The sequence below is a fragment of the Salmo salar genome, chromosome ssa14, assembly GCF_905237065.1.
Source record: "Salmo salar chromosome ssa14, Ssal_v3.1, whole genome shotgun sequence".
Lineage (NCBI taxonomy): Eukaryota > Metazoa > Chordata > Actinopteri > Salmoniformes > Salmonidae > Salmo > Salmo salar.
Window position 1 is genome coordinate 11,516,761 of NC_059455.1, and position 12,413 is coordinate 11,529,173.

Sequence of the window (12,413 nt, forward strand, 5' to 3'; positions counted from 1 at the left end):
GAGGGAGAAATTATGGGTGCATTCAGGACCCTCTCCTGAATCGTAGAGATGGGACAGGGCATCGGCTTTGGTGTTCTTTGAAACTGGGTGATAGGTCAGCGTGAAGTCAAATCTAGTAAAGAAAAGGGCCCACCTTGCTTGGCACGGGTTCAGCCGCATCGCTCTCCGTATGTACTCCAGGTTCTGATGGTCGGTGAGTATGACGAATGGGTCCTTGGCACCCTCCAGCCTGTGTCTCCACTCCTCTAATGCCAACTTCACCGCCAGGAGCTCTCGATCGCCGATGTCATCAATTCTCTGCAGGAGATTATTTCTTAGAGTAATATGCACAGAAATACAATTTCTGGGGATTACCTTGTCATTGAGACTGGACAGCTCCCACACCCACCTCTGAAGTGTCCACCTCCACCACAAAGGGTAGCGTCGAATCAGGGTGTTTGAGCAATGGGGCAGAGGTGAAACGCCCCTTCAGTAGGCGGAAGGCCTTGTCAGCTGCTGCACTCCACACCAACCTATGGGGACCACCCTTGAGGAGAGAGGTGAGAGGAGAGGCGATGGAGCTAAAGTTCCTGATGAAATTGGTGATAGACGTTGGCAAACCCCAAAAACCGTTGTAACCCCTTTATGGTGGTTGGGACTGGCCATGACCTGACCACATCTACCTTCTTTACGTCCATCATCACTCCTTGCAGGCTGATCTGGTAGCCTAGAAAGGAAACAGCTTCCTGATGAAATTGGCACTTCTCTGCCTTGACATATAGTTGGTTGGCTAGGAGGCATTCCAGAACTACTCGGACGTGAGCGATGTGATCCTCCAAGGTAACGTAAACTCACCCCATTCCGTACAAATGTGCGCAACCGCGACATTCAAACGAGGCTACAGTGGGACTGTAGCGACTGTGTTGACTTCAAAATCTGGGGTGTGAACAACATTTCTATTCAAGCGTTGATCGACATGGTAATGGCTCTATAGTATTGGAGAAAATTAGAAAAAAACTGACCCTCCGTTACATCGTGACGTGTCATGCCGTAACATACAGCATGCATAAAGCAACTATTTCTGTCTTACAATCTCTCTCCACCAGGTGTAGCACTTCTCTCATCGTTTAAAAACAAGAAATGGACAGTGACGGGGTAAGGGGGGGATACCTAGTAGTTTTTTGCGTCATCACTGTAAGCGATCATGACTTTCAAAGCCGCTGTTTACTTCTGAAGATCACTTTAGCACCGCCCTAAAAACCCGATTCAAATTCGACACAAACCTTCAAATAGGTATGTAATGACACATTATATAAACTATTTATAGTGTTTTATTTACATTTTATAGGCGTAAGGTGATAAGTTGGACAGATCAAGTGAAAAAAAGCCGTTTTACCATACATCTCCTCTCCTTCTCACTATCACACATTAGTTTCGCTTCCCCACCCGCCATTTTTAAAAAGACCCGACAGAGCTCATTGCCTTCTTGAATCATGCAGAAACGGGCAGCGTGGATGTCATGCCACTGATTCTGTTGGAAAGGGGAGAAATTGTGCTTTACAATGGTATTGACATTACAGTTGATCTGGAAGTATTACATTTTTGGGGCGCTAAAATAAGGTCAATTGTACGCACCAAGGCGATGTACAAAAGTGAGTGAGTTTACGTTAGCAGAGATGTCGTCGATATAGACGACCACCTGGCGTCCGAGCATGTCCCGGAACACCTCGTTAACGAATGCCTGGAACACAGAGAGCATTGGCTAAGCCAAAAGGCATCACCAAGTACTCGTAGTGACCAGATATCATGCTGAAAGCTGTCTTCCATTCATCCCCCTCCCGGATGCGGATGAGATTATATACACTCCGCAGCTCTGTAATCAATACATGGGTGTAATCCTCCATCCTTCTTTGCCACGAAAAAGATGTCTGCAGACGCAGGAGAGGTGGACGTGCGGATGAATCCCCGTTGGAGCGCCTCATGGATGTACTCCTCCATGGCCTTAGTTTTAGCCAGCGACAGAGGGTAGATGCGTCTGCGCGAGGGTGCAGAGCCTGCAAGCAGGTCGATTGCATATTTCCTCCTGCAGGTCCTGGTATACCTCCGGGAGGTTGGGCTGAAGGGCAACCACAGGACTCTCAACCGACATGGAACCACCGGGGATGGAAAAGTAGGTCCTCCGGTATTCGGGTTATGGAATTGGAGCCATGGGAGGCTGAGGATGATCTTGTGAGCTGGTGCACTAATGACGAAGAAGGGAATGTTCTCCTGATGGATGGACTCCACGGTGAGGGTGAGTGGTGTGGTGATGTCTCCGATGGTCCCGGAGCCTGGTGACCGATTGATCAAGGTCTGGAACAGGAAACGGAGAGGAGAGCGGGTATCAGGTGATGTTATGAGAGGAGGCAAGGGTTTTGGTCAATAAAGTAGGCATTTATTTTCTTCTTTGTCTAATCGTACCGGATGGGTAACAATGTAGTTCAATGGTCCATAATAAACTATTTACAGGGCATTTATAAATTGTGTGTTCACCAAGTCTTTTTGCAGTCCCTAATCTAAAGTAAGTGCTATTTATAATGTATAAATACTTAATAAATGTCTGAGTGACCAGTAATAATTTCTCACAAAAAGATTGGCATGCCATTAGTAGACATTCCTGCAGTACCTGCAGTGGCGACCCGTCATTCAGGACAGGTGGGGCATTCCTCCCTTTGTGATGGCTTTAGACGCTTTTTTTGGGGGGGGGGGGGTTGCATATTATTTCGGCATTAATACGTGTCACATATCAGTTTGCAAACAATGTAGAAACGAATATTTGTGTTAATAAAGCTGCATGCAAACATGGTCTCTTTTTTGCTTTCTTGAATAATGCAGCTCCAAAATGCAGGTGTTTCAGCCTAGCTCAGTGCTTTCTGTGGTGGTGGGGCAACCAGCGGAAAATACGGAGCGTAGGGGTTGGTAATGTTCTCTAGTTGCGCCATGATTGGCTCAGTGTTCTGTCACTCATTGGGACACTACGTCATCTGCAAAACCGCAAAAAAATGGGTAGAGCTCGAAAATTCAAGCCCCTTGGGTGCTGCCATAGATTTAAAATGAGAAGTCCCATTCAAGAAGGCTCAAGGTCACTGGCCACAGACAAAATGACGTCAAATCACGTTATATCTACCGTAGCTTTGATTGGACTGATCATATCAACATCATACTTTCAAAATCTTAGCTAGCAAGCAGTAATCATCATGAATCAATTCGGCAATCTACTGGCAAATCCTTTTCAATCCTTGTCATATGAAGAGAAATTATAGCTAAAACATATCGGTGCTCATTGGCCATTGGACATAAACATTACACAACAAGTTGGAAATCGCAAATTCAACAATGATTGGTTGGTAGGAATCATTGGCTAACTGCAAGCTTTGCAAAGCAATCGTTAGCCTGCTATTCAGTGGAGAGGGTGTGTGGTTTAAGGGTCTCTTTTCCAAGCTTAAAAGGATAACAATTAACTCGCAACACACCATGGGTCAGAAAAGGTTGAATACATTGGCCATGCTGTCAATCCAGCATGACTTCTGCCACGTACAATACAACTGGGAACTCGGGGGGGAAAACGAGCTCTGACTGGGAAAATACTTTTTAAACTGTCATCCAATTCGGAATTCCAAGTCGGAAACCCGGGCCTTTTTCTAGAGCTACGACCTGAAGATCACTGACATCATGATTCGACCTTGTTTTTTCTGAGTTCCCAGTGTTCTTGAAAGCACCATAAATCCAGAGAATGCCAGACTTTGATGACAAAGTTTGATGTCAAAATTTGCCCACAAGAAGGACCACTTTCCTACACCACCTTCCTGTTCAAGTGAGCACAGCACCAAAAGGTGAGTCCAAACATGTATTTTATGCTGCTGCATAAATTATGTTATGCCAGGGAGATATGTATACTGTAGCTAAGAAAGTAATACTAAATGTATGTTGTGTAGTAAGCTGTTCGTAGCCCATGTGCCTCACCTTAATAATTTGGTCTTAATTTGGTCTCATAATTTAGCCTACTGTTCTGACTTGGTGGTGCACATGTAGCCTATAGCCTGTTTTAGAGAAATGTAATCATTGAACATTGTAAGAGCTTTCACTGTATGCTTATATTTTTATTTTATTTTATTTAACCTTTGTTTAACTAGGCAAGTCAGTTAAGAACAAATTCTTATTTACAATTATGGCCTACCAGGGAACAGTGGGTTAACTGCCTTGTTCAGGGCCAGAACGACAGATTTTTACCTTGTCAGTTCGGGGATTCAATCAGCACTTTTGAAATGTACTGCGACAGAATTCAGAACATGGGCCCTCTTACAACATTCTCCCTGTACACCAAGTCAGAACCGTAGGATAAATGAAGGGGGCATGTTCTGCCTAGTTAAATAAAGGTTACATTTAAACAATTTACATTTTAAATAATGTCTAATGTCTTAATCGAAATTACGGATTGCCTCTTATTTGCTCGTCGTTTCCTTATGCCATAGTTTGTATATCTCAATTGTCAGTAGAAACCACATTTGTTTAAGCAAGTCAGCCATATCACCTATGTTTTTTAAGGCTGAATGGCCACCCCTCATAGCCTGGTTCCTCTCTAGGTTTCTTCCTAGGTTTTTGGCCTTTCTAGGGAGTTTTTCCTAGGGAGTTTTTCCTAGCCACCGTGCTTCTTTCACATGCTTTGCTTGCTGTTTGGGGTTTTAGGCTGGGTTTCTGTACAGCACTTTGAGAATATCAGCTGATGTACGAAGGGCTATATAAAAATAAATTTGATTTGATTTGATTTGATTAGTAGAGGTAAGGCGTCACTCTATGGTGCTGAAATGAAAGCTCTGCTGTTGGGACAGCTTTATGTAGGTCATAACAGTTTGTGGGCACCGTTTGTCACCATTATAATGCAATTTATGTAGTGTTTACTGTTTTTCTGTGTAGTGGCTTTGCTGGCATGCATCTAAAAACATTTCTTTTGAGTTTGCCCCACCAAGATTTACTAAACTCACCACTGTACCTGTACCTGTACCTGTTAAAAGAATAGTAAGCAGCTCAGGTCATGTAGGAAAAAAACAGAGAGAGACACTGACACAGATGTACTTCCAGTTGTCATATTTTGGCTCTATATTATATATGCAATAGTAATTAACCCTTAGGATATATATACATCTTTTTTCAACCTTTATTTAACTAGGCAGGTCAGTTAAGAACAAAATCTAATTTACAATGACGGCCTACCCCGGCCAAACCTGGACGATGCTGGGCCAAACCTGGACGATGCTGGGCATAGACATTATTTAAAATTTAAATTGTTTAAATTTAACCTTTATTTAACTAGGCAGGTCAGTTAAGAACAAAATCTAATTTACAATGACGGCCTACCCCGGCCAAACCTGGACGATGCTGGGCCAATTGTGCACTGCCCTATGGGACTCCCAATCACAGCCAGATGTGAACCGGGGACTACAGTGATGCCTCTTGCACTGAGAGGCTGTGCCTTAGACCACCGCGCCTCTCGGGAGCCCCATAAGGATAGGGGGGACATGTATGAAATCCAGGAATTTATATTTTCAATATAAGTAGTTAGGCTTACATGAGGTATTATGAGCCAATTGTAATCTATTAGGCATTTATTCAGTAAACAGAGAGATACAGTTCAGTTAACTTCGGAGTGACAGACAGACAACATTCGAGAACAAGGAGAAGCAAAGACAGACAGAGTGACAGACTGAAAGAGACAGAGTGACAGCAGAGAAGATACAGAAACAGACTGCACAACAGGCAGGCAAGATGCACAGTTATAGTGGTGAGTTGTATCTCCAGTGATGTTTTTACATGTTGTGTTTGTCTTTTAAACATGAGCTGGTTAAAAAAGGAGGAGGACTATGTTTCACCGCTGACTGGTAAAGTAAAAGTTGCAAGGGGATGTGGGCTGGTGTGGCTAAAATGCCAGGGCTGAATTTTTGTTCCAGTCCGCCCCTGCCTGGCACTCCATGGACTTGTTTTTATTCACTTCCTCTGAGAGTACAAGGGTTGAGAGGAGGGTAGCCCACTCTTTTTACATGATCTAGCCTGGACCGGTTGGAACCTGTACCATACTCAAGAGACACTTCCTCAACAGTGTGCAGTGCACCGGTGCAGCAAGCAACCAAATCCAGACATAGCTGGAAATCCAGCATGACTTCAGTCGATAGCGAGTTACACCAAAAGGGTTCTAGATTCCTGACGTCTTCATATTTCACAATTAGGCTGGCTATCTAGCCTAACTACAGACAGACAGACAGGACGAGAGGGAGAGAGCTAGCAAGGATAGTTACATTGTGTAGCTTACTGGGGCAGCAGATATGATGTACCAAATACAATGTATTCATTTACAGACTGAAAAGTAGTAATTGCTACATAGTTACTGAACAGATGGTTACAGTTCAAAGCTTCTGAATGAGTTATATTGTAACAGAATGTTCACGCGGGAGAAACATTCGATCAAGTCGTAGTAGAGTAGGTGGTGCCCTAGTTTTCATTATTAGGCCTATCTCGAATTTGGTGGCATCTGAGACAAGCACGTTGTGTCTTTGGGACGTTGATCTGTGGCATCCACCATCTCATAAACGCCGGTAATAGCGCTTTAATGTTAAAGTTGGACTATCCTTTACTTTGAATTACATGCGTACGGAGGCAGACGTTCTGCGCATATTGTTCACGTAGCTAGTGTTTATCAGGTAGCCAATGCAGAACCGTGGGTATTGAGAATGGTGCTGACATTCGCACTGTCACGAACATAATATTCTTGGTCACAAGCTTTATTCTATAGATGATGGTTTAATTATTTGATCTGAACCGTCGGAAGGAACTGTCTTGACCGTAAAAGTGGAATGGAGTGCCGGAAATCTTATTGATAAGAGATAACGTCACCAAGATAGTAAGTATGGTATTTTTTTTCTCGCATTTACCACGCTGTAAAAACTGTCAAATCCTAATTTATATTTGTTTGATGTTGATTGTCATAATGTGCGGTTATCCCAGGGTAGTTTATTTAGGCTGTGGCAAGATAATATAAATTGTTAAGGAACGCACCGTAAATGTTTTAACTGGGCACATGCTGTAGTTGAGTTACAGTTTAAGTTTACCCCACGTTACAGCAAGTCACAAGACCTCAGTCAGACAGCAACATAAAAATGAATGCGCAAGATCTCTAGAAGATTCTCAAGAGTTTAACATGTGTCTAATAGTTTATATTTCCTAAATGAAATAACTGTAAATATGTTCGATCAGTAGCCTAGGTGTATTCCACAACTGGTCTCTCTGCTCTTCTCTTTTTTAGACCAGGACTGTCTCTACGGTCTACTACACGCTCTCGCCTACAGATCTTCTGCTTTGATTATATGCAAAACGTCTTTAATGATGGCTTACTCTTACTGGGATGTCACCTTAAAGCATTTTTGATTAATATTATACTATAGTTATAAATATAGCCTATAGGCTACTAGCCTATAATGTCAAAATATGTATTGATATTACTGTAATTCTTTAGTTCAACTATGAAAGGAAATTATGAATGAAAAAAAATATCATCGAGTTTTATTGGTTGGTAAAGCGTACCATATTTGTTTGAGAATACTGGTAAGGAAAAGTGTATGCCATAAAATCACTCTTAATAGTGTTGTAACAGTTACAAATATTAACAGTAGTGATCATTATCTAGGCTACCAAGATCTAGGCTACCTAGGCAATGTATCTTCACTGTCATAAAACAATTGTAAACATAATTTTTACCGTGGGAGAAAAGGATCAGAGAAGGAAGTGCTCCCACATGTTGAATCTGGGCACAATTACCATTGCTTCTTAAAACGGCACACCAACATTATAAACTTCTCAATGACATACAATAGTTTGTAGACTCAGATGTTTTCAAATTCTTTATAGAGATGCATGAGAGAGAGTAATAAGCCAATGTCATTACTAATGCTGTTTTGTATTTTATAAGCCACTTTGACATGGAGAGCCAATCAATTTAGTTCTAAAAAATAATGGCGTCAACCTTTATTACCTTTTTAACCTTTATAACCATACCAAGTACAAACATTTACCAACAAAAATCGATTTGATTCCAAACAAAAACACACATTTGAAGTGCTTGTTTTATTTATTTATAATTAGATTGTTTGAGAAATAAGTGCTTTCCATACTAGCTAAATGCCCAGTCTTCTTCTATTGCAGGAATGTTTACCATCACTGAGTTAGCATCGCTGAATGACATCCAGCCGACCTACCGCATCCTAAAACCATGGTGGGACGTCTTCATGGACTACCTGGGGGTGGTCATGCTCATGTTGTCCATCTTCGCCATGACGATGCAGATCACAAAGGACCAGGTGGCATGCCTTCCCTACCTGGAGGAAGCGGAGGAGGCGGCAGGGCCAAACTCTTGCACAACCCAATGTCAGCAAGAAACCACCTCATCAACAGTTAGTATGACGACAGTGCTTGCTACACCAATGGCCACTAAAGATCTACCAGACAGTGCTGTACACGAGATCCACAACACCCAACCCATCGTTGTGAAGCGAGAGAGCAAAATGCAGCAACCTGAGCCCACAGGAATCCGAACCAACTTAGATTATCAGCAGTACATCTTTGTCAACCAAATGTGTTACCATGTTGCCTTGCCCTGGTACTCAAAGTACTTCCCGTACCTCACCCTCATCCACACCCTTGTGCTTATGGTCAGTAGTAACTTCTGGTTCAAATACCCCAAGACAAGCTCAAAGATTGAACACTTTGTGTCCATTCTCGGACGGTGCTTTGAGTCTCCATGGACGACAAAGGCTTTGTCCGAGACAGCCTGTGAGGATTCTGAGGAGAACAAACAGAGACTGACTGGCACCACTTCAGCACCGAAACAGGTATCACAGGAAAATAAAGACGAAAATGCTGCCAACACATCTACTCCTATGCTTGGGAATACAGGAGTCAAGTTCTCAGCAGATACGCCCGTTGCTGAGGCACCAAGTATGACTATCTTGGACAAGAAGGATGGAGAGCAGGCCAAGGCTCTTTTTGAGAAGGTGAGAAAATTCCGTGCCCATGTGGAGGACAGCGATTTCATCTACAAGCTCTACGTAGCTCAGACCGTGGTCAAAACGGTCAAGTTCATTTTGATTCTGTCATATACGTCAACTTTTATGGCTGCCATCGACTTTCGCCACAAATGTGAGCCCGATATTAAACACTTAACCGGATATAAGCAATTCTTTTGTACCCACAACATGGCGTTCATGCTGAGAAAGCTCCTCCTCAGCTATATGGCCCTCATATTGATCTATGGGATGGTGTGCTTGTACTCCCTCCACTGGCTTTTCAGGCGCCCCCTTAAAGAGTACTCATTTGAGAAAGTCAGAGAGGAGAGTAGCTTCAGTGACATTCCTGACGTGAAGAACGATTTTGCGTTCCTCCTGCACATGGTCGATCAGTACGACCAGCTGTATTCCAAACGGTTTGGTGTATTCCTCTCAGAGGTCAGCGAGAACAAGCTGAGGGAGATCAGTCTGAACCACGAGTGGACATTTGAGAAGCTCAGACAGCTTGTGATCCGAAATGCCCAAGACCAGCAGGAGCTCCACCTCTTCATGCTCTCTGGTCTCCCCAATGCAGTGTTTGATCTCACCGACCTGGAAATACTTAAACTAGAACTAATTCCTGAGGTCAGGTTTTCGGCAAAGATTTCCCAAATGACCAGTATGCATGAGCTGCACCTCTGCCACTGCCCTGCCAAAGTTGAGCAGACAGCCTTTGTCTTTCTCCGTGACCACCTCCGCTGCCTTCACGTCAAGTTCACAGACGTCGCTGAGATCCCAACATGGGTTTACTTGTTGAGAAGTTTGAGGGAGCTTAACTTGGTAGGGAATTTAAGCTCAGAACACAACAAAATGATAGGACTAGAGTCCATGCGAGATTTGAAACATCTAAAGACATTGTATCTGAAGAGCAACCTCACCAAGATGCCTTCAAGCCTAACTGAGCTATCCCCACACCTGATCAAACTGGTGGTGCACAATGATGGTACTAAACTACTGGTACTGAACAGCCTCAAGAAGATGACAAACCTTGCCGATCTGGAGTTGCACAACTGTGAGCTGGAGAGGATCCCCCATGCTATTTTCAGCTTAACCAACCTTCAAGAACTGGACCTCAAATCCAACAACATTCGCACCATTGAGGAGATCATCAGCTTTCAGCACCTCAAGAGGTTGACCTGCCTCAAACTGTGGCACAACAAAATCATCACCATTCCAGCCTCCATAGGCCAGGTCAAGTGTTTGGAGTCACTTCACCTTTCGCACAACAAACTGGAGACGCTCCCGCCGGCGCTGTTCCACCTCCCCAAGCTGAGGCACCTGGACGTCAGTCAGAACTCCATCACAGTGATCCCGCCGGACGTGGGTCTCCTGCAGAACCTCCAGCACTTCGCCATTAATGCAAACAAGGTGGAGGTGCTGCCCAAGCAGCTGTTCAGGTGCACCAAGCTGAAGGTCCTGTGTCTGAGCAACAATGGCCTCACCACCCTGCCTGAGACAGTGGGTCAGTTGGTGCAGCTCACTCAGCTGGAGCTTAGGGGGAACTGTCTGGACCGCCTTCCCTCGCTACTGGGGAACTGTCGCCTTCTACGTAAAAACTGCCTCATTGTCGAGGACCACCTTTTTGACACTTTACCCGTAGAGGTAAAGGAGAGCATCAGTCGGGAGACCAATGTGTCCTTTGCGAGTGGCTTATAGCTTATAATCTCTGATATCTTAAACCCTTACGGTACAGTGATTAACTGAAATGTATATTATAACTCACTGAAGCAATACGCCATGAAATTGAGATGTTATTCACCAGGAAGTAGCCTTGTAGTTTTTGAACTTTTGGGCAAAAACATGGCAGAATGGTCTTCAAGTCAAATACTTCATAAAAAGCATCTGGCAGAAGTAAATTCTTCCATAATATGATTTGATGTATTTCTTAAAGGACCCTGTTTTCACGAATTTGATTATATAACTTCAAGCCCATTGAAAAGATATGGGGACATGACCCGGAAGTAAAGCGGAAGGGGTGGTTACTTTCACAGGGTATTGAACCACATTTTATTGATTATAAATTGCACTATATGGTTTGTTCCTTGACACTTTTAACTTAATAAAGTGAGAGAGAATGCTTCTTCTCAACGCAGACTGCAGAGCTCTGTAATCACGTAATGACTTTTTGCAATTATCGTTTCAAAGTAGTATATTTTTCAAATATTTAAGAATGTTCAGGATAAAAAAAACATTTTCAGTTGCTTCCTAGGGTATTATCGCATAATATTGTTAACGGGAATTGAATTTTTGACTTATTAATATATATTGTATTAGCTACTCAGGTATAATGTTAACCATGGGGAATAGATTTTCAACCTTAACTGCTGCTATTTCTCAGTGAGGGCTTTAATAAGAAAGGACCAAACAGCATGTTTGTCTAAACATTCACTGTCATTATTCACATCACCATTCAATGACAGAACAAATTCTCTCTTTTCAGTAGTAATTCACTTTTATTTAAATAAAGTTTCATTCATTTGCTTCAATGACGTCCTGCAGCCAAGACATGGTCTGTCAGCAGAGTGACAGTTGTTGTGTGTTGATAAGAGGTGGGATCCTCAGTCTACCGGGAACTGTTTAAAACTGCTTCGTCACAGTCTTGCCTATGTGATCATACTAAGTTCACTGGGGGAATAGAAGATACAGTCTGAACTTTTACCCCCTCTTGGGGATTACGCTTGAAGTTGGGTGTTCTTTGCACAACCAATATTTGCTTTTCTCATAGATTGTTCAATGTTTTCTATGGATTACACTCGCCTATCACAGACCATACTAAACCTAATTTATTTTTTAAAGATGTGTGATTGAAAAGGGATGAGGTTTGACAAAACGGAGAGAACAATGGGACAGAGATTGTTATAGCTTTTTTTTCTATGTATTTCTGTACTGTACATGAACTGTTCACATTTGCCACCATACCAAATTACTGATCATACGCTCAAAGTCCATTCATTTATGGCACAATAAAACTAGATTTTAGATACATTTTTCAAATTCTTGTCACTCTCTGTTTCAATGCATTTCTCAATGGTAATTGGACATTAGTTATAGCACCCAGGTCTCACAGCCCACCAACACAACCAACTTGAGAAGATCCAACGATTCCAACGATGTGCAACCTGGCCTTGCAGCCCCTGGAGTCCCGCCATACCTGCCTCTGCAGATCCTTTGCACAGAAGCTTGCAAAATCCCAGGATTACAACAAATGGCTGCCTCAGATGAGAGGCCATGTCACTGGCAGATCTACCCAATTCATCTCGGACTGACAGCTTCTACAACAGCCCTATGCCTTACTTTGTGAGACTG

At 43.0% G+C, this 12,413-nt stretch overlaps 1 protein-coding gene across 2 annotated transcripts; it reads left to right on the forward strand.

Annotated features, from left to right (window-relative positions):
• The first annotated feature begins 3,464 nt into the window (after positions 1–3,464).
• On the forward strand, positions 3,465–12,092 carry LOC106568987 (volume-regulated anion channel subunit LRRC8D). 2 transcript variants are annotated; one of them, XM_014139921.2, is made up of 2 exons: positions 3,465–3,851; positions 8,209–12,092. In XM_014139921.2, the coding sequence occupies exon 2, from the start codon at positions 8,211–8,213 to the stop codon at positions 10,761–10,763; it is 2,553 nt and encodes an 850-aa protein (XP_013995396.2). In that variant the 5' UTR covers positions 3,465–3,851; positions 8,209–8,210; the 3' UTR covers positions 10,764–12,092. The 2 variants fall into 2 exon arrangements, with proteins under 2 accessions (XP_013995396.2, XP_013995395.2); XM_014139920.2 differs by lacking the exon at positions 3,465–3,851 and adding an exon at positions 5,979–6,910.
• The last annotated feature ends 321 nt before the right edge of the window (positions 12,093–12,413 follow it).